The sequence below is a fragment of the Eptatretus burgeri genome, chromosome 16 (genome assembly GCF_056783735.1).
Source record: "Eptatretus burgeri isolate ZD-2024b chromosome 16, Ebu_testis_v1, whole genome shotgun sequence".
NCBI lineage: Eukaryota > Metazoa > Chordata > Myxini > Myxiniformes > Myxinidae > Eptatretus > Eptatretus burgeri.
In genome coordinates, this window is record NC_140976.1 from 55,566,702 (window position 1) to 55,590,453 (window position 23,752).

General features: G+C 43.9%; 1 protein-coding gene across 1 annotated transcript in view; it reads right to left on the reverse strand.

Annotated features, from left to right (window-relative positions):
- Window positions 1-20,571, reverse strand: part of LOC147011105 (uncharacterized) — a 33,228-nt gene extending 12,657 nt beyond the window's left edge. The window contains exons 1-4 of the mRNA XM_085859024.1: window positions 20,413-20,571; window positions 20,113-20,189; window positions 6,995-7,033; window positions 4,712-4,860 (exon numbers count right to left, since the gene is read on the reverse strand). Of these exons, the coding sequence (XP_085715150.1) occupies window positions 4,712-4,860; window positions 6,995-7,033; window positions 20,113-20,179 (255 nt within the window). The 5' untranslated portion in view covers window positions 20,180-20,189; window positions 20,413-20,571. The remainder of the gene's footprint in view (window positions 1-4,711; window positions 4,861-6,994; window positions 7,034-20,112; window positions 20,190-20,412) is intronic.
- Window positions 20,572-23,752: the final 3,181 nt, after the last annotated feature.

The window sequence follows — 23,752 nt, forward strand, 5'->3', positions numbered from 1 at the left end:
TGTGTTGAATGATCTTACGTAATATCTTGCGAGTACGTGAAATCATGGCAATGGTTGGGTTGTTTGAACATTTTCTTGAATCCCCTTTCTTTGGCAATGGAATGTGGACTGACTACTTCCACCTATTGGGCCACACCAGTCCTGCTCCATGTAAATGTTATAAAATTTTGATTGCCTCCTCCCCAACTACTGTAAATAGCTCTGTGTCATCGGCACCCAGTGCTTTTATATTTGCCAGCTCTTTTATCCCTCTGCGTATCTCACATTCCATCACTATTGGTTCTTGCTCATATTCTCTTTCTTTGAAGGTCGTCATCATATTGCTATCTTGTTTGCATAGAGTTTCGGTCTATCTTTCTCTTAAGGACCCCAATTCTTGACCTGAGCTTTCCAGTGACCTCTGATATTTTAAAAGAGATCTCTCTGTCTTTCCTAGCTTGTCAGTGGAAGTCGTCATTAATGTCCTCTCTTGGTACACCTTTGGTTTTCATCTCTCTTCTTCTGTCTGCAATACTTATTGCTTCTTCTGACAGTCAGATAACCTTCTTCTTTCTGCTTGCTTTTGGGATGTTGTTTTTGGCCTCTTCTTTTTACAACGTCTTCAACATCATCTTCTTTTTGAAAACATTAAAGGCTCCAGTGACAGATTGTATCATCGTCATCGAGGCCAAGCCTCAAATTAAACAAAAAAAGAACTGGAGAAATAGAGAGGTGAAGAGAAGCAAAAATAATCTGAAAGTTTTTGAGGAAGTGGAAAACCTGCCTTTCGAAATGGGAAGGTTATAACTGCAAGGAAAGATGTGAGAAGGTGAAGAATTCTAGAGCTTAGTGGTGAAGGGAAAGAAAGAAAGAAACAAACATCATAACGGTCTACCCTTGAGTTTCCTACCAACAGCCACAGAATAATCACGTGATGTCGTGGCTTGCCGAGTGTTTTGTGGTCTAGCTAATGGTGGAGGTAAACAAGCAGCCAGTTCTCGGGAGCAGAAACCGAAGTAATATGGAAAGAGAGCCAACATTGAGACGTAATTCAAGCAAGTTGAGCTTCGATGTCAGATTGGGAGAGTTTATTAGTCGGAATGCTTTAGATTCGACTCTGTGAGTAAATATGTCAATATCGAACCTCCCAGGATGTGAGAGCAATACTCTATACAAGGACAAATCAATCCTTTATTTACTCAGAGCAAATGTTCAGACGAGAAGAATCTTCGACATCTGAACAAGATTCCCACTTTCTTAGAAGCAGACTAAACTCGTTGTTCAATGTGAGGTTTCCGTGATGGATTTGATGTGATGGTAATACCGAGAACATTTACTGTATTGAGTGGTAAAATTGTGGAGCCTTCAAAGGAGATAGGAAAGTTGAGAAGGGTATTAGACAGAGAAATAGTACGAAATTGAGTTTTATAAACATTAAAATTAACTTGATTACACTTGCCCCCCCCCCCTGAAAAATCCTGTCCAAACCCGAATTTATGGAGGTAGTCGTGATAAAATGAGATGTAGATCGAGCAAGAGAAGCTGGAGGAGATGTGAAAAACGTAGAGGGATGTAATGTTGAGTCGTCAGCATACAAATACATTTTGGTTATTTGTGGAACAAATAAGGAGGAGGAGAGGAGATTGAGACCATACTCTGTGCAGAGCATTGGTGCTGTTTAAGCAGTCTCCTTGGCTATTGGGCACAATCCTGGACGGGTCGCCACTCCGACACAGGATACCAGCATGCTGGCACTCATTTTGCCGACCTCGGAAGAATGACAGGCTGAGTTAACCCCACCTGGTAATTCAACAGCTGAGCGGGATTTGAACTCAGGACCCAAGGATCCAAAGCCCGCCACCCTAACCATTAAGCCAACATCAGGCATGAACAAAGAAGATCATTGATAAAAAAGAGGAAGAGTGTTGAAGACAGGACAGAACCCTGAGGGACACCACTGTTGGTAGGGATGGAAATAGAGGTTGAACCACAAACCATTACAGAGATAGAATGGCTAGACAGAAAGCTAGATATGAGAGAGCAAAGTGAAGGAGGAGAGCCAAAGACGGGGAGTTTGGTGATCACACCCCAGTGTCACTCTCTGTCAAAAGCTTTCGAGATATCAAGGGATACAACAAATGATTCCTCAAAAGCCTCTCAGAGAAGAAGACCAGACATTCATAATGTTGGAAAGGATATCACCCGATGTATCGCCTTGCGAAAGCCAGACTGATGGGCAGAGAGAAGACTGTGATATTCAAGATGCTTCAAGACATGAGAATTGAGAAGACATTCAAAGACCTTGGAAATAGTAGAAGTCAGAGCAACAGGGCAGTGGATGGGAAAGTTTGAACGATCACCCTTCTTTGGAATAGGCTGTACTAAGGCATGTTTCCAGGAAAGAGGAAAAGTTTTGATTTTTAAACAGAAGGGAAGTAAACGAGCAAGCACTGGTGGAAATTCTGAAGCACATTCCTTCAAGATACGAGGCAGAATGCCATCTTGTCCATATGCCTTGCTTGTGTCCAGAAAGAGAAATATTTTTTGACAATGAAATGAGATTATATGGAGAGACAGGTCAGGTATGGGAGCATGTGCCAGAACAGCGCGTCGCTGCGTCCACTTTCCGCCGGTACTCCAGTGGCCTCCATCTGGCCATCCCCCAGGCAGATGCCAGGCCCATCCCCATCTCCTTGAGATGATGGTCAACCTGCTGCAACCCAACTGGAGAGACAAAAGATTGGTAAGGGGGTGAATTTGGGGGTGTTGGAATGTTAGAGTCATCCAGTGTGGAAATTGAGGAGAAAAGAAGACCAAAAAGAGTTGATTTGTAAGTCGTTGTGACAGCGATAGTATCATCGGAATGGAAAAGTGAAGGAAAGGTGCAGCGACGGAAGTTGTTGGAGATACTTTTGCTTAAAGACCAGAAAAACCTATTAGTGGAAGTAGAGGAGAAGTTGTCATGCTTCCTTTGGATCAAGGAATGCTTCGCCTCATGAATAACATCCTGGCCATGATTTCAAGTGAAGATGATGAAGGCAGAATGTGAGTCAGGGGAAGAAGACTTTTTCCAGGTCCGATATGCCGCATCCCTTGCACGAATGGCCACAAAGCAAGAATGTTTAAACCAGGAATTAGAAGAAGCGATACTCTTAAAAGAGATGGGGATCTAATCCTCCATTCCTGCAACAATAACCTCAGCTATACGCTCTGCAGAGACAGAGACATCACCCGAGGAGAGGCAGTAATCTTACCAAGGAAAGTCAAAATAGAATTTCCGTAATCCGGTCCAGTCAACACTATTAAAGTGCCAATACATAGGTTTAGAGATAGCAGTCTGAGGAGGAAGGAGGAGGAGGAGGAAAAGGAGGAAGGAGGAAGGAGGAAGGAGGAGGAGGTGTAATTAAAGAGACATTTACAAGAGTGTGGTCAGAGGAACCAATCGGTGATGAAATTGTATAACTATAAATGTAGTGGATTGGAGGTGAAAAACGGGTCCACAGTATTGGTAGAGTGATCGTGATGATCTGGAATAAGAGTCGGGTGGTTGGAGATTCAAGCTACACAAGGTGTATGACTCCTTTGAAGCAGAATTGTGCGTTAAAGTTTTCGTTGGAAATATGAAAAGGACTTCATGAGAACATCATTTAACAGTTGTGTCTCTAAAAGATAGTGAGGTATTAGGAGAGGTACCAACTAAATAGTGTTCAACAGAGGTAAGGTTAGAAGAAAGACCACAGATGTTGGTTAAATGAATAGAAAAAAAAGTCAGATGAGAAAACCATTTTCTCAAAAAATGAGAAAGGCAAGAGCCTTTGGAGGGACCAATACAAAAACAATTATTACTACTACTACTACTACTACTACTACTACTACTACTACTACTACTACTACTACTACTACTACCACTGCTACTACTACTACTACTACTACTTCTTGGTCCCTCCCTCTTGTTGGCAGCAGAGACAGACATAGTGTAGTAGATAGTAGAAAAATCATGCAAATTATGATACAAGCATCAAATTTGGCATTTCTGTTCTGCAGGACTTTCTGATCAAATCTGCCCGATTGGCCATTTGAAAATCCAAATTTTGAAAAATTTGAAAAAAAAAAAATTCAGAAAAATTTCAAGTCACAGCTGGCTGAAATTCTTGAAGTGCAAGTGAACATCCCAGACATAGAACCAAGGGGAGATGTAGTCATCATTGATGGCTCAGCACTTATCAATGCCCTCCCTCCCTCCACGCACTTCAAAAGATAATTGATGACTATGCTAAAGAAGACATCATCCCAAAGGTGGAATCCTATGGTGCCAGGTACGAGAGGGTGGACGTAGTGTTTGATGTGTACAAGAAGTCGAGTCTAAAGTCCGAGGCAAGGTCGAAAAGGGGGTAAGCAATCAGAAGAAGAGTGGCAGGAACCAGTAAGACCCCAAGTAACTGGAGAAGCTTTCTTTGAGATGACAGCAATAAGACTGAGCTGTTTCACTTCCTTGCGGAAAAGATGTGTGAAGCACAGACTACAAGCACAGTCATTGTCACAAAAGGAGAAGATGCCATTAGCAACACAAGGAAGACACTGGATGCTGTGTCTCCATGTTGTCATGAAGAAGCTGACACTCAAATATTTGCACACGCCGGGGATGCAACAACGGATGGTAACAAATCCATTATCATTAAGGCTAATGACACAGACGTACTAGTCATAGCAATATCTGTACTGCCATCCTTACAGGAACTCGGTCTTGAGAACATGTGGATTGCCTTTGGCCAAGGCGTGATGGATTCCAGTCCATGAGGTAGTTTCTGCAATAGGGCCTGAGAAAGCTGGAGGGATCCCATACTTCCATGCGTTCACTGGATGTGACGTCGTGTCTGCCTTCTGCGGTAAAGGGAAGAAAACTGCATGGCAGACTTGGAACGTCTTTGATAATGTTTCTGAAACATTCACCAATCTCAGCCAGCATCCAACATTGATTCGTGATCTTGACTTTTTTGAAGTTTTTTTTTTTCAAATTTTTCAAAATTTGGATTTTCAAATGGCCAATCAGGCAGATTTGATTAGAATCCCATGGAGAGCAAATGTGCCAAATTTGATGCTTGTATCATCATTTGCACGATTTCTCTCAAAAATTGCTGTTATCTGCCCCACTAACAGGGCTCGAGATTCTTTGCACCCCATCATGCTGGGAACTCTGGGCCACAATTATTGGACCTATCGGACCTCTGTTGGACCTTTCCATGTTTGTAATTATTGGTCAGAAGAAAATTAAAGGAAAGAGAAAGAATGTAAAGATATTGAATGAAAATGAGTTTGACAGGTGTATGATGCATGTAAGGAGAAATTAAAAGCTAGCACTGTTGCTTCGTGCGCATGAGCCAGAAAGTAAGACCAGCAATCGTGACACTGAGAGTGCAAGATGATGCCGGGCACCACTTTAACACTTCAAAATCAAGACATTATCACCGTCCTTGGTGGTTATTCTCAACAACCGACTACCAAAAACAAACTACATGACTGTTTTCCATTCCAATCCCTGGAGCCACCCATGTGTAGGATGTTTTGTTTTTAGTCCTCCTGGGTGTCGAGGCACCCTCCTCTCCGAGGCAGAGGATGCTGATTCAGGTGGGTTGCCGGTTTATTCGCTGACGACCCGACCATGAACAGGTAGTACTGGACACGTTAATGGTAGCAGGTGGATATTTGCATTTTGTTTTTTTTTATACCTTTATTGCATATTGCTTAGATATGTTTTCAAGGTCACATAGTGAGCTGGAGTTTTGTTTTTTTTCACCTTTCTCAGTTTGACTCATTCGATTAAAAAAAACAAAAACTTTCCCAGTTGATAAAATGGAAATGAGAATCCCAATGCAACATGCCCCCTCAGCCGCCGCAGCCGGATGAGCAAAAGAACAAACTAGAAGGGCACTCGGTAGAGCAAACACCTCCACCATGCAATGCCTGATCCACGAGAACATATCGGGCCCATTACATTTTTGAAATATCATGCTCTACAGTACTTTATCGTTTTTGGCCTAATCTCTCATTGGTGAAGAATCACTTTGAAAAATTCTAGTCGTCAGATCCGGATTCGGATCTTCACCAAAGTCAAATCAATTTTTCCTTGACGCACTGAACCTGTCCACCAAGTTTCATCCGAATCCGTTCACAACTTTTTGAGATATTGTGCTCTATATCATTTTTGGAGCGATCTCACAATGGTGAAGAATCACTTTAAAAATTCTAGTCATCGGATTTGGATCTTCACAAAATCTAATCAGTTCGTCCTTGTTACACACCCAACCTCTCCACAAAATTTCATCCGGATCCATCCACAACGTTTTGAGATATCCTGGACACAAGCCGACAAACAAACATCCATCCATTGGGACCATACTCTGTGCAGAGCGTTGGTGCTGCTTAAGCAGACTCCTTGGCTAGTGGGTACAATCCTGGACGGGTCGCCACTCCGACACAAGATACCAGCATGCTGGCACTCATTTTGCCGACCTCGGAAGGATGACAGGCAGAGTCAACCCCACCTGGTATTAATTCAACAGCTGAGTGGGATTTAGAACTCAGGATCGTAGGATCCCAAGCCCACCACCCAAACCATTCAGCCAACACCAGGCATAACCAGACAGACAAACAAACAGAAAGGGGTGAAAACATAACCTCCTTCACCTTCGGTGGTGGAGGTCACAAACAAAAACATAAATGGTGGTTAAGTAAGTCCTCCAAGGGGTCAAAGAAACTGAGGTATCATTAAAAATTGGGGGCAATAATTGGATAAACAAACCCTACAACAGGTATGAGTGTTCCGCCATGCTATAAGGGAAGTTAAGAATTATGATAAAAATCATGATAAAATTGTTAAGAATTGTTGTTGTTTGGTATCCGAGGCATCAACACAAGAGATGTTCTCTGACATCATGAACTAATTTGATTCTGCAATTGTTGGTTCACAGTTATTTAATCACATGACAAGTCCATTTAAACGTCAGGTAGAACTTACCTTCATCGTCTTCCAGTCCTTCTAGTCTCGCCTTATGACCTGCGGAAGTAAATAAAAGAGGTTAAAATGATTGTTTTCTCCATTGTGGATTTTGAACTTTACAACGAGTTACGATCGTGTTTCACAATCTTTGAATTGTGCTTTTGGCATCCATCACGAGCTTGGAATGTATATATGTATGTATGTATGTATGTTATGTGTGTATGTATGTATGTATGTGTATTATGTATATGTATGTATGTATGTTATATATGTATATATGTTATGTATGACATGTATGTATTATGTATATGTATGTATGTATGTATGTATGTTATGTATATATGTATTGTTATTGGAAATTTGCAATACACCAGAAAGGTCATCAGGTTACATATATCGATAAGTTCATGTGTAGTTAGTCCACACCCGTTGTTTAGCGGGAATATGTGTGATTCATCCGGGCTGCGACGCTTTGAGTTAGCCATTTTTCTTTACCTGTCGTTATTTTGGAACAACCACGCCGTCTCAACAACCACGCCATCTCAACAACCACGCCATCTCAACAACCACACCATCCACACCACAACGCCACGAAAGGAGCAACGAAACCAGCCCCACCCCAATTTCTCCTCCGGTAAACAAGTTTGACGGTTGGAAACCAACTCCCGCCCCAATTTCTCTGGAATGTTCCTCCCCCCACCCACGCGCCGCGAAGGGCGGGGCGGGGGCAGGGGAAATAAAAGGGCAAGAGGAGCGCCTGGAAAAGAGCGTGGATAGCAGAGATTTGGGGCAGTCGTGTGGAAGTCTTGGTCTTGGTCTTGGTCTTGGTCTTGGTCTTGGTCTTGGTCTTGGTCTTGGTCTTGGTCCAAGTCTGTCGTGGTCGAAGTCTTCGTCGTAGACAGATTTGGGGCAGTCGGGTGGAAGTCTTGTCCTAGTGGTCGTGGGGAGAAGGCGTCACGACCTGCCCACCATTGCAAGGCCCGAGATCAGGCGCGGCTGTCCTAGTGGCCGTGGGGAGAAGGCGTCACGACCTGCCCACCGTTGTAAGGCCCGAGATCAGGCGCGGCTACGCTAGTTGCCGTGGGGACGAGACGTCGCGACCTGCCCACCGTCGCACCACGAGGGTGCGGGTAAGACCCTTCGGTCTCGTGGGCCTTTTCGGTCATCCACGGCCCACGACCATAAAGGTCTACGGACCCCGTCTACCCGGACCCTCGCCTGTGAGGGAGGTCTACGGACCCTCGCCTGTGAGGGAGGTCTTTCTTTGGTTTTGTTTGCATGCTGTGGCGCTGTGTCCTGCCAAGTAGAAACTGTGTAAGTGCTTGTAAATAATAATTATAGTCGGTCGTATTGCTTTTGCATTCTATTTGTTGCTTGTATATTGCATGATTCCTTGCTTGTGTTGTGTGTGCAATATGTGCTTTGTAATAAATGTGCTTGTGTGAAATGTATCCCGTTCGTCGTCTCTTTCCCCATTGAAAGTGCCATCTTGCATCACGTGAGGGATTGGTAGTGGGTCTAGACACCCACTAAATCTGAACCGCCGAGGTCGGCCATCACTCCGCTCGGTTATCCCTGCAGCACGGAATGAGCCGCTTAAGCGGTTCGTGTCCGGAGTCGACCTGCGGCATGGTAAAACTCCTCAGTATGCTACCCGCGTGGGTACTTAGGTATATCGACATTCGGCGATTCACCCTATTTCGCGCGGGTAAAATGTGGACTGGGTTGCGGTGAGGTTAAACCCCCACCCGTGGCTAGCTCCTTGGCGGTAGTTCCAAGAGGGTCACGACTGAATTGTCCATTCCGGTGGGCGACGCATCGCGATTTGAGTTACTTGGCCGATTGCACGCCGGGCGGGCGAAATTCGTAACAGTATGGTATGTATGTTATGTATGTATTGTTATGGCTGTGGAAATTCGCAATACACCATAAAGGGTCCTCAAGTGAGATATATCTAGGTTCATGTGTAGTTAGCCCACACCTGTAGTTTAGAGGGAATATGTGTAATTCATCCGGGCTGCGATGCTTTGAGTTGGCCATTTTTATTTCTCTATTGTTATTTTGGACCATTAAGCCGCCAACAACTCAAACACCACCACCTTTGCCTCGTTACCTCCACAACTCCATCCCGCAAACATCGCTTCACAGCCATTCCCAAACGACGCCCGCCAACCACCAAACCACCACAGCAAACCCCCCACAACCTTCGCCTTTCTTCTTCCACCACCAGTCAACACCGAACGTCGTACTGTCCGAAGCCGTTCGGTGATTGCTGCCGAACGCAGCAAGCCGCGAGTGCAATGGATGCCTTTACGGGAGAGAAATTCGGATCAGGAAGGCTTCATGCCCCTTTTCCTCTGTCCAATGGGCGAGCGTCGGGCGGTACGGCCCTGCCTCCAAGCGCGATGAATGTGGATTCTTTACGGGAGAGAAATTCGGATCAAAAGAGGCTCGCGCCCCTTTTTGCCACACCAATGGCTGAACAGAGGGTGGCGTGGCCCCAGCTCCAATTGCGTTTTGATCCTAAAATCTGCATACAGGCTCCTCCCCTGGTCTATAAAGGACACGAGTCTGTGTGGAAATGGTTTTTTCAGTTGTGGTGTGGGTCGCTCATCTCGTCGTTGGAATCGAGCCATCTTCGCTTTCACAAGTGACCAATCCAGCCAGCCATTCCCCTCGCTCGACCCTGAGCATCAACAATACCCCCCATCCGCGCTGAGATCGTGCCGGTGGCCCCATTCATTCCCCACCCTAACCATGGTGCCGGCCCAACCGTGCTGGCGTGGAGCACGCTGGAGAGGGCTCACCGACCACGCCAGGGGCGCGGATATTGCGGCTTGCCCGCCATCGCGTCACGAGGACGCGGGTAAGACCTTTCCGGTCTCATGGACCTGGCCGCTCCTCCAGGTTCCAAGCACATTTGGTCCATGGACCCTGTCTACCTCCCTGCCTATGGGGAGGTCTTTCCTGTTTATTTTGAATGAATGATGTGGCGCCGAGTCCCGCCAAGTATAATTGTTTAAGTGTTGTAAACAATTATAGTTGGTTGTACTGCTTTTGCTTTTGTTGCATTTTGCTTTTGCTGCACATTGCATACTACCTTACGTGCGTGTGTTGTGTGTGTGAAATAAAAGTGCTTGCTTATTGAACTGTTTCCCGTTGCGCTTCGTCCTTTCCTCTGTTTGAGAGTTCCATCTTGCATCACGCAAGGGATTGATAGTGGGTTGAAACACCCGATAAGTAATCTGAACCGTCGAGGTCGACAATAACTCCGCTCGGTTATCCCTGCAGCACGGAACGAGCCGCTTAAGCGGTTCATGTCCGAAGTCGACCTGTCGAAGTCGAGGTACGATCGCCCGGTCGACCACTCGCGCAGGTACTTAGGTAGGTCGAATTTGGTGAGCAACAATCCTATCCTGCGCAGGTGGGCAATTGGCACGATCGTGGTGAGGTTAAACCCCAACCAACGACAAGATACGGTGCGATGACGTAAAGATTAATGTTTATTTATTTATTTATTTTTTTTGCACGATTGATGGTCCGATCTGATTGAAACTTGCCAGGAATATTGTCGGGGCCCCGCGGATGTGCCTTTTCAAGGTTTGATATTAATCGGACGAGCGGTTCCCAAGTTATGGCCATTTATCTGTCGACCAATAACAGGACATGGTGCTATGACGTCACAATTAATGTTTATTTATTTCTTTTGCACGATTGAAACTTGCCAGGAATATTGCTGGGGACCCGCGGATGTGCCTTTTCGAGGTGGGGTGTGTGTGTGTGTGTGTGTGTGTGTGTGTGTGTGTGTGTGTGTGTGAGAGAGAGAGAGAGACTGCACATACTGGCACTCACCTACGGGCCCGTACTAGTACAAAGAAAAGCAAGGAAAAACCCCCTCAAAGACAAGGGGGGTAGACTGGACCTTTCGGGGTCTTTATGACATGGAGCTTTGAGGACCGAAGGAGCTCCAAGAGGCCGCGCAGGTTACCTTGTCCTCGCTGGGGCATCCCACGACGTTTCGTCCTCACGGCAGCGAGCGTAACCGCAGCTCGGCCGCGGCCTGGCGATTCAGGCCCCAGCCGGAAACGCATGAGAGGAACGAACCGGTCTTTGCTCTTTCTGAGTTGATGCTCTCTTTAAGAACCCGTCCGTCCCTCAGCGATGCTCGGACTGTTCCGAAGCCCGATCACCTCAGACCGTTCGGTGCTGCTTGGCGAGCTCTCTCCGGCTCTCTCCACGTCCTGCACACGAACACGCAGCTCCGTGCGGCACGCAGGCTTGGTCGTGCTCCTATCTCTCGTCTCCTCCGCTCCTCAGCTTCTCCACCGACTGCAGGCTTCAGGCTCCAGGCACTCCGAACCCCGACAGACACTCCACAGACTGACTGTGCTTGGTGTTCCACTTATATGGGGTCCATGAGGCGAGATCTGATCTCCGCACTCTCACCTCTGATCTCTGACCCCCCCCCCGCTGGCTCCGCCCCTCACGCTCTCTTGATCCGAATTCCGAGGAGAAGCTTGCACAGAGAGGACGTGCATGAAATCACCGACTTGCTAGGCGAGGAAACCCCCGCGTCTGCCTGCAGCGCCGCCGTTCAATGCGGACTCGCCGTGGCTGGCGCAAAGATGGCGTCGCTTCGGAAATGAAGGTGAAGCGACGTTGTTCGTGTTGATTTATCGGGGGAGATTGTGGATTAGGATTGGTGAGGAGATGTCGTTGTGGTGGAGAAGGTGGTTGGTGGTTGGCGTTGTGGTTGGTCCAAAATAACGATCGTAAAAGAAAAACGGCTACCTCAAAGATCACAGCCCGGGTGACATGAATAACCTCCTTTAGACAACGGTGGGGAAATCTATCTGAACACAGACTTGTCGGCATAACTGATCTAAGGACCTATATGGTGCTCTGCGAATTTCCACAGCCATAACAGTATGTATGTATGTGTGTAGAAATATATATATATATATATATATATATATATATATATATATATATATATATATATATATATATATATATATATATATATATATATATATATATATATATATATATATATAAAAAAAGTACACTTCATCAAAATCATTATGTGCTGCACCAACCAGCATGCATTCATATGTGTGTGTATGTATGTATATATGTATGTGTATATATATATATATATATATATATATATATATATATATATATATATATATATATATATATATATATATATATATATATATATATATATCCTCTTCTTTTGGCTGCTCCCGTTAGGGGTCGCCACAGTGGATCATCCGTATGATCCGCATAGTGATTTGGCTTAGTTTTTACACCGGATGCCCTTCCTGACGCAACCCTGGTCGCCTCTTACGACACAGGGATATGGTACACCTATTTTTAACCGGGGTATACACCGGGCCCAGTACACTGGTACTCACTTCGCCGACCTCGTAAGGATGACAGGCTGAGTCAACCTCCTGGTGTGTATTAATTCAAGTGGTCAACGAGGCTTGAACTCAGGATCTTTTGGATCCCAAGCCGCTACCCTAACCACAACGCCAACATGAGGCTAAATTTATATATCTAAATGTAATTTGAAATTTTTGTTTGTTTGTCTGCACGCGCTAATCTCCTGATCGGTGAAAGATAGGAGGAAACCTCAAACAAAATGTCAGGACGGGCCCCGGGAAGGTTATAGGCGAGGTAGCGAGGCCCCTCGGCCTGGGGGGGGGGGATGTTTCCCCCTCACCAATCCCCTCAGGCTATGCCATGGCCCAATAGAGAACTGATACTGGGCTCGCGTCAGACCTATGTACAGAAGATTAAAGTCATTCAAAAATAATCTGGGCAACGCTGGGTGCATTCACCTATTATTTTTATATATTTTTATATATATATATATATATATATATATATATATATATATATATATATATATATATATATATATATATATATATATATATCAAAGTGCAGTTCATTGGCAGCATTGAAGATTGTTATACAATTGTATTATCGTTGAGAAATGTACAAGATGATGGCGATAACATTGAATCTGCTGCATCTTGCTCTTAGGATATGTTATCCTTGACATGGAATGAACAATCAGTTTTGCCCATGTCAAACGGTGTCAGTGAACAGGAAGAATGATGGATGAAATCAAGGGATGTTGATCAGTGTACGCTAACCGCCGTGGGAAGCAAGCAGAAGCTGACGTTTCAGGTGTCACCCCTTCAGGTGAAGGTTGACCCAGTGATAATGGAGCGGTACACAACAGGTAGAAAAAGATAAACAAGGTTAATTCCTAGTTGGAGTAGTTTAACATTATGTGTAGACTGAACTCAAGAGAGCATAATATTATGAGATGGCAGTGACTTTGAAAGAAAGTGTTGAAGACCAGGTTTGGATGAATCATGAAATGCCAATTTCATAATTTAAAAGAGAGTGGAGGTGAGCATAAAGCTTGGAATTGGGGACACTTCTTCATCTTCTTCTACTTTGATATTCAGCAAAAGGCTGTGGGATGGCATCAGTGACTGAAGGTGTGGTTGTGCCACTGAAGAAATGTGCCCTGTAGGTCCACATACTAATGCCGGCAAGCGGGACTCCCATTTAACGTTCATCCGAGGGACACATTGGTGTAAGACCAGTGGAAGGGCGCTAGGTTAATATCAATTGTCCCAGCCCAACTGGAAAAGTATCTTCCATTACTCAAAGTGGTCAGTCCAAGACAATTTTAGACTGACCACTTTGGGTAATGGAATATGCTTTTCATGTGTAATGGAAAATATCATTGAACAGATGTGGCCAGCAACTGTACCTTATTATGTACAAGAGGCATTCAAAAAATTATCAGAACATTTTTCTCACAATAGTCCAAGAAATGCCAACATTTTATTTCCAATATATATATATATATATATATATATATATATATATATATATATATATATATATATATATATATATATATATATATATTCGCTAAGAAATACGAGAGTGGCACTCGGTAGGGTACATACCTCCACCAGGTTGAACAGTTTATGTTTTGTATCCCAATGAAAGGCCGGATCTGGATCCTGACCTGAACCAAAATCTCATCGCCTTGTTCGTGTCACCTACCAACCTGTCCGCCAATTTTTATCATAATCCATCCATAACGTTTTGGGATATAATTCCATATATCATTTTTGGCTCCATCTCTCAATGATGAAGAATCACTTAATAAAATTAAGAAAGTATCTTTTCCGGATGTGAGTCTTCAACAAAATCCAAACAATCCATCCTTGTCACACACGTAACCTATTCACCAAGTTTCATCCAAATCCATCCACAACCTTTTTAGATATCCTGCTCAAAGACAGACAGGGGTAAAAAACATAACCTCCGTCCACCTTCGCCGGCGGTGGTAATAATATAAAATTTCCCCACTAATCACAACCATATTAATACGTTGAAAAAGAGAAAAACAACCATCGCCATTTCTTGGTAATTACTGCATCTGGTTCCAAGAGCTCTCTGAACATCTTGCATAACTGATTTGAGAAACGTATAACGTAGTTTTCGTAAGAAAAAGCTTAGATGAGGAATAGGGAAATGGAGATATCATGGCCACAACAAAATGGCCACTTTCCCTAATGGTGCGAAAGAGAACACCTGTTCTGTAATTTGGCACAGCAGGCCTGGGACCTTTTTTGTGGGTTCATTAGACATTGACGAAATGCCATGTGTATGGAAGTAAGCCCTGGAGAACGATAGACAGAGGAGACGCCAGTTTCCTTTGTGACATAATTTGCCGAACTCGTGCATCTCTGGATTGTGTTGCTCAACTTGGAGGAAATGCATGAGGAACAGGAGCACTAAAACTTTCTTAGTCAAATTAATACGGTCAAAAATTTAAGAGGTAATTATAGAAATCCCTATCCTGGCTGGAGCAAGGCACAATCAACTATAATTGCTTACGAAGCAATGTCAAATACACCCGAGCATGCAACGGGTAGCGTTTTTCAACACGACCGGTGTCTGTTCAGCGTGCCCACACCATAACGCCTCTTCGGAATACTTTTTGCATTTTTGCTTTCGGTAGGCAGTTGTGCAGCTCCAACGACTTCATGTTGCCGGGGAGATCACATGGTCCACCTGATTTGCATGTCGACTTCAGAAAGTGATTTCAAATTGCAAGGGGGGTGGACTTGTTCTAAGTAAAGCGTGGTCGAGATTTTCCACAAGCCGTAATCGTTTTCACACACTGTGGGATTCGCACTTACTGCAGAACTTTTCCTTTATTAAGACCACAAACGGGAAGTTGTGTCATAGTGGACATTTTTGGCATCACTTGTTCCATAATGCACTGCACAAAACGATGGCCATTGTTCAACTGAAGTGCTGTATTTCTCAGTTCTTGGTTTATTATCTCTTTCTTTCACTGGGTTCCAGGCTAAGAGGATGGCCTGTAGGTGCGTATATTCTCCTTCAAGCTATCTAAACTGGGTTTGAATACTGACCAGGCTATAAACTGTCATCCAGGTGTTTCACAGGTAAAGTGTTTCATCAATGCGTGTGCCGCCCCTTGGATGGACGTTAACCCGGGCGTCTCATCTGCCAGCATTTGTTGGTGGACGTTAAAGATCCTACAGTGACCTTCATGAAAATTAGGTGAGCTATCGCTGGCAACATGGACAAATTCCAAATTCCTGCCCTAACCTACAGAGGGGGGCATTGCCTTCACGGCTCAGCCATGCCCCCCAGCCAACGATGCTACCCCACAGCCTCATGCTACATAGGAACAAGAGACGCAGTTCCAAGAACACCCTTACAAAATAAAAATCTTTGATATCTCAAAAGACGATATAAATCTGTTGATATTTTCATAAGAAACTTCGTTTTTTTCGATGGCAAGAAATTGAGTTCACACCTCATCAAGGTATTTATGGAACCGATTCCATGAGTCATGGCCATGGACCATGACACATGCAGCAGCGTCATCAAGGCTTGTGGTTGAAGGGTGTGGATTCTTCAAACAAGCGAAGCTTTGCCCACTATCTACTCCAAATGCATTTCACATTTTCCTATTAAACACATCATCTCAGCTTCACATAATCAAACACGGTTTCCACTTGTCGATTGTCACCGAAGGTCACCTGCAGATATATTATCTCGGAAATTCTCGAAAACACATCGTTGGTGTACAGATGGCCATTTTTATCCTGCAAAAAGTCCAGTGTTTGCGGTGAAATATGAAGGTTTTTTTTTTTTCTTTTTCCAGTAAAACGCAACATCATTACAATTTATTTGATATCGAAGTTATCGCCTTGAACACGTGTCATCGCTTATTTATTTATTTATTTATTTATTTTTCAAAGGGATTTAAACATGTCAATAATGAGGCTCAATGGATGATATTGTAAGTTTTTTTCACTGTACGTCATTCAGTCATGACTGTCATCTAGAATTTTCAGTTTTGTCATTTTGAGTTCAACTGTCATTTGTCTCATAGAACGTCAAAGTTATTGAATTATTTCATGACTCATTGACCCTTTGAACCCTCGTGGCAGTTTTACCAGGCGCCATTCAAAAGTATAACCTGGGAGCACAGGGTGCGGGAGCCAAAAGTCCAAGCAGTTCAGGATTCAAAGGGTTAAAGACAAAAAAACAGGAATTCTATGCAATGTCCAACTTTTTTAGAGGCCATGAAGAATCAAACAGATGGAGACGTCTTCTTCTTCTTCTTGGGTATGGCAGCTTGGTTGCTGGGTAGTTATCATTTGTTGGGGCACAGCTGTGCTGCTGATGCTGTTCCCCTCTTGCCAGTTCACTGGTACTCATTTCACCAACCTCAGAAGGATGACAGGCTGAGTCAACCCCACATGGTGTTAATGCAGCAACAAACGGGGCTCTAACTCAGGACCCTAAGATCCCAAGCCAGCCACCCTAACCACTAAGCCAACACCAGGTTCACAAGTATAGACTGGCACCACGTGTACAACAGACCAAGCAAAACAGGCAAATCACAGTTACCCTGAAATTAATTCGTGAGCCACTTGGATTTTGAAATAACAATGAGATAACGACCCAGCATTTCTCCTGCAATAACCTCCATAACCTTATAATCTCCCTGTAGATTGCTGGTGAAGGCTACTGTATTTCTGCGTCGGCGGACAGGTACGAGTAGAACAGTGGATGGAATCGATAGGACGTTGAATCGAGGTATGCCTTTCTGGAAGCAAGGTATGCCTTATCGAGGACTGCCATTGGAAGCAAGGAGAAGCTGACGCTTCGAGTATTAACCTTTCATCTGAGCAAAACCTTTTTGGTTAGTTCATAACTCCGTGTCATGATGGTTGGAGCGTCCACTATGTCTGGTTGGAGTGTCTGCAGTTCAATTCCAACCCTGACCAAGTTAAACCAAAGACTTAAAAAATGGCACATGTTGCTTCCTTGCTTGACGCTCGGTATTTAGAGGATAGACACAAACCCCATTGGTTGGCAACCACATGAGGAGGAGGAAATTTCTTCTAAATTCCACACTTGGTGCAAAGAGAAAAGCGACGTCAAAAAGATGGCGTCACCAGTTTCCAGTGTTCTCTGGGAAATGATGTCATTTCCCCTCCCGATTAGCTTATGGATATGTTTGTCTGAAAGCAAGTCCTGCTTTATCTCATGTCTTTCTCCTACATCTGTGTGCATGATTTGTGTTGTGTTACAACTACCCCATGATCCTTGGATCCTGTAGGAAAAGTAATACTGTTGCCTTCAGCTGTGTATGATCCCACAAACTGTAGGACGCTATTCCAGTGTCTTTTCTCTTCAGCTTCCACCATACCCAATTTATTGTTTATTTCGAAATTGAACAATGCCATATACATCTGATAAAAACTTTATTTATATTGTACACCTTACATCCAAGGTTATTAATCTCTTCCATCTCTGTACAAGAAAAAAACAAGAGTGAAGTCGATGGTGCACCATTGCAAATCCTCACACTTCTCACCTGAAGCAAATTTGAAAGATGGTTCCAGCAGGAATGACCCAATATCAAATTTTGGGTTTAAATTTTTTTCCCCCCATTTTGACCCCTGCGACAATTAGTCTCCACCCACTGGGGGAATGAACCGGAAGTCAAATCAAAAAAATCTTCACCTATTTCATGCGTCCCCCAGTGTTGATTGCAGAAACAAAGTTTCATTTCAAAAAATGTTTAAAAATGTGCTCGTAATTGCATTTTTCGGTATTTGACCTTTTGACCGCACCCAAGGGGCAGGGCCAAAATCGCACTGCTCTTGCACCTTCATGCCATGTGATGATCATAACTACCAAATTTGGGGAATTTCTGCGCAACCGTTTAGGATGAGATAGCATGACAGACAGATGGACGGAGCGAATTACAATATCCCCCCCTTTTTTTTTTTCCAAAAACTGGGGGATAATAAACAGCACCTGCTGAGAAGCTGAACTTAAAAATTCACATTCACACATATAAATTGATGATGTCGTATTAGTCATTTGCAACTCCATTTATTTAGTGCACAATAATGTTTCATATTTAACAATGGGCAAAGCCTGTGTGTTGGCGCAGTGGTTCGGGCAGCGGCTTGGGATCCAAAAGGTCCTGAGTTCAAGCCCCGTTGGGCCACTGAATTAATACACCAGGGGGTTGACTCAGCCTGTCATCCTTCCGAGGTCGGCGAAATGAGTACCAGTTTACTGGGCCGGTGTATACCCCGGTTAAAATAGGTGTACCATATCCCCGTGTCGTAAGAGGCGACCAGGGTTGCGTCAGGAAGGGCATCCGGCGTAAAACATGTGCCAAATCACTATGCGGATCATACGGATGATCCGCTGTGGCGACCCCTAACGGGAGCAGCCGAAAGAAGAAGAAGAAGATTTAACAATGGGCAAGCTGCATCTGTTACTGTTCCTGATAATGCACCTGATTGTACAATTGTGTGTTTTAAAAAAAACAATCCAACAGGTCTTCAATGTCGGAGAGATTCACCTTTTCAGTTAAAGAATACCATGATCGTAATTCCATGACTTTGTGCAAGTCTATCGCCCATAGTCAGTGGCAGTTTGTTATAAATTATTTGTTGATCTTATCAATGAGAAATATCTCTCGTCATGACATTCCCTTTCATATCAAACCTTTCAGAGCTCAAACCAAGAACAATATATCATACAATATACCAATACATTGCACAATTATTTTTCAGTATGATAGATAAGGTATTAAAATGAAGCAAACAGTAATCATCTGAGTTATTTAAGCATGTCCGGTACAGACTTTTTTTGGTTAAAAAAAAAAAAAATCAAAAATACAGTTTATAAAAGAAAATGTGACTGTTTGGGAACACAGTGACTCAATACCCTAAATGATACAATCTATATCAAGGAAACTATGTATCAGCAGCTTTTGTGAGTTCTCCAACTGATTATGAAGTTATTTTATCGATTAATTCTGCTGCGTGTTATATAATGGAGAAGCAAAAATGCTATTATGAAACCAGGTGCACGTCTGCTGATACTGCCTCTTTATTTAGCCGAGCGAAGCGAGGTCGAGATCGTTTATTCCTGATACGTGAAACACCCTGCAACCCATGCCTACAGAAAACAGACTTTTTGGAACGGCGGCCACATTTTCCATCCAACCATCATGTAACATTGTTAAAAACTTATCCACTGTTGAAAGTTTTGTGTCAATCGTTCAAGCGGTTGTGGGGAAAACGAATTCAAAAGCGAATAAAGGTGAAAATGTGAGGACCTCAGCTAACGTTCCACAGCATGGTCAAGCATGGTTGTGAACGCCTATTACTATTTTACAGTTATACTCTTTACGATAGTGTTGATGAACTTTCAGGGAGGGGAAAATACTTTACAATGTGCTGAATACTTCAAGCAAAGTCAAAGGTATACAACCCTCACCCTAACCCCCTTCAAAAAAAAAGAAAAGAAAATGTGTGCAACTCCAAAAGGTCCAAAATAAATTCTACATTTTATAAAGCTTATGGATCAGCTTGTGGTTTTAATTAAGACATCTAGGGAAACAACATTGGGCTCTACCAATGTACATTCTTATTGTTGAGTATAATCTATTAAAGATTAAATTATGATGAACAATAAATTATGATGTCGTAGCACGGTCATGGTAAACTCACCTCGGCTTTCCAGAGAGTAAGGTGACACGATGAGAATAACAAGAACTTGGTAAAACATCAACCTCATCTTGCGCTCGCTAAATGGCACAATGATAGGATAGGAGTTAAAATCAACAACTTTCTTGAATTGTCTCTATGTAATATTAATTAATGGCCAAACGTAACTGTTTATAAAAAATACCAGAATTTCATAATTTGTATATTATAATTCAGCAGTTTTACTGACAAAACAGTTTATATTATGTAACTTACCCACAAAATCCAATGCTATAAAAGTACTGAGCCTTTCAAAGTACTCACCGACCTTCCCTTTTCCCCCCTCTGTTCCACAGTTTTGTTCTTTGCTTGGGAGCAACACAGTATGTGCAGTCACGTAAAACTGTCTCACGCTTTGGAAACAAATTTCCTGAACGCAGCTTACTTACACCGTTCACTCAGGCTCGTTTGTAAACCGCATTGGAAATCTGGAAATCACAGATTATAAATAAGCTTTGTGGAACTTCGTGCTCTTTCCAATTATTCACACAGATTCACACGTATAAGTTGATAAATTAACAGAATTTTAGTTGTTACTATATTTGTAGAAGGATAAATGTGTGTTGCCCTCCAATTTTGATTGGTGTTTATGGTACGTGATAATGAAAGAAGAGTATCATCTCTTCTTTTGTTAAGGCAATAAATGTAGTCGAAGCTGTTGTATCTCGAGTTACCTGTATGACGGCACAATTAGTTTTAATTTTGGATGCATAATTATCAAGGCTTGTGGAAGAGCTAGTCAGAGTACACTGAACAGATCAGGATTCAACAGAACAAAAAGAACAGCAGATAGAGGGGGGGATAACAACAGCAGAGTTGAAGGTAGAGATAGAGGGAGACTTTGGCAAACAATGGGTGTGGGGAGGAATGGGGTCAGGGGAGGATGCGTTGGTTGGACAAGATGATGCATGTGGTGGACAAGATAGATACAGAAGGAAACTCGAAGGAGGGAAAACTGCAGATTTGGAAGGAGAAAGGATTGGGGGGGTGAACAAGGGTAAAAAAAAAGATAATGGTTTTCGACTGGGGACGATTTTTGATGGTGGTGAGCAGCTAATTAATGAGATATCTGTGATCATAAATGGTAAGTGTCTCATACCTGGGTAGGCGAGGGAGGTTACCCTTGGTGAGAGATCCAATGATGGCCATTTTTTTTCAGACCACCATATGACCTTGACTTTCATCATTTTTGGATGGAATGTAAAAGAAGAAAATGTGTCTCCATTTACAACCGATTGATAAAACTCAACGTCATGAAAATTGGAGAAAAAATATTCAAGTTATGATGAAAAAGGTTTTTTTTGTTAATTAGGTCACAAACAGAAAAAAGTAGGTCAAGGACATTAATCAGACATCAGATGTACAACTTCAGTGCAGGTCCACGATTATAATACAAGAATATCTTGGAAGTCCAAGTGGTCTTTGTGATTCTGCATTGGCAAGATTGAGTGATGACAAAAATGTATTTTCTTTTTCAGACCGCCATTTTTACCTTGACCTTTGATGAGGGGTATGATGTAAATTAAGCATTAATATGATTTGCTCTAATCGATCTGGAGAGGCCAATTTCTTTATGATTGGACAAGCTTGTCGAGTTTTGGTGAAAAATGTTAAAATGTCTATAATTCGTTCATGACCTTAAAAACTAAGTCAAGGGGGAAAAAACATTGCGTCAACTCTGCATATATTATATTCTCATTATTGATGCAAAATTAAATTCTGAATGCCCCAGCCCCTCTCTTCTCCCCCTGATTCCCAGCCTCTCATCTCCCCTTCTGTCCCTGCTCCTCTATTCTTCCCCTGCATCCCAAGCCTCTCTCCTTACCCTGTGTCTGACCACTTTTCTGCTTTCCCAACATCCCACCTGCTTTCTGCTTCCCAATCACCCTACCTACTTCCTGATTCCCCAGTGTCTTGCCCCCTTATTACTTCCCTCGCGTCTCATACCACATCCTCTCACCTTGTCCCTCTCCATGCACTCACACCCAATGCCCCCCTTTCCCCCTCCCTGCCAACAACTCCTCTTCCCCCATCCCAAATTCTATGGACCTCTGACATCCAATATCTTCACTCCAATTTAACAAATCTCTCAATGCAAGCTGCTAACAGTAAACCTGACATCATCTGCCTTGCATATTCTTTCCTCCTCCAGGATGTTCTCGATTTCTCGGTGTCTCTCCCTGGGTATTGTATTTTCTTTGTCCACAGGCCTGAACCCCATTCTGGCTGTGAAGTTGTAGTTTATGTCAAGAACTCCATTTCCCACTGTCCGAAAACTACCCGTCCCCCTCCTAACCCCCAGGAATACCTTTGGCTGCAATTTCCCCTTCGCAACCACCTCCTGATGGGAGGAATACTGGTGGTGTCTAAAGTGCAGGAGTGTTCCATGCCTGTGTATTGATGCCTGTGTTCCAGGCAGAGCACAAAACTGCATGCAACGAAACGAGTGCAGCATTTCCACCAGCCTTGAGAAGTTCGGCATGGATGCCACAGATCCCTGGAGCTTTGCCCCGTTTCAACTGGTTCACCGCAACCCGTGTTTCCACAAGCGAAGGTGGACCACAGTTGATTCGTGGGTCAGCAACAGGGATTGTAACACCCTTGACGTCCAACTCGACAGCTGGGGGATCAGCCTGGTACAACCGCTCAAAATAACCGGCCCAGCGGGCCTTCACTTCAGACACCTCTGTCAAGAGCCTACCACTCTCTGCTCTAACTGCAGTGCTCCAAGGGATGGGCTTGGATGAACGTAATGCGCGAATTCCCCTGTAAGCGGGACGAGAATCACCTGTCCACAGGTGATGCTCTACCCCCTCACAGATTCCTCGCACATAGGCCTCCTTGTCCACCCTCAGTGCACGTACAGTTTTACGCCTCAGCTCTCTGAACAGCTCAGCTCTGCCATTCAGCCTGGCCCTGTGACTCTGGTCAATGGTATCCAGTGTCCCTTGAGAGACAAAATTCTTCTTTGCCCTGCGGTGAGTTCCAAGACATCCACCGGCAACATTGAGGACGGTGGTCTTGAAGGTGCTCCACAACTCTTCAGGACCCCCCAAAGCACCCAGACCCCCCAAGTGTCCACTCAGCCTGTTCGCAAACTCCTCAGCTACTCTCTCATCCCTGAGCTTGGCAACATCCAGCCTCGGCTGGGATGGTACCATTCTCCAGGATTTAAGGTGCAGCTTTAGAGTTGCTACAACAAGCCTGTGGTCACTATTGAGGAACTGAGCACTCCGGTAGACCCTGCAGTTCTGGATCATCCTCCAACAACCGTCAATGAGGACATGGTCAATCTCCTTTGCCACACCGCCAGCGTTGGAATACCAAGTCCAGCGATGAGCTTGTGGGCGCTGAAACCATGAACCAGCCACCCTAAGTCCATGACTTCTTGCAAAGTCAAGGAACTTAGTGCTATTCTGGTTCATAGTTCCTGACCCATGGGGACCAACACACACCTCATAACCATCCCTATCAGTTCCAGTCGATGCATTGAAATCCCCCAAGACTAGAAGTGTATCTCGTCTGGGGCACTGATCAACCACAGACTCGAGTGTAGCGTAGAATGCATCCTTCACGGTGAGATCACTCGCCTCAGTCGGAGCAT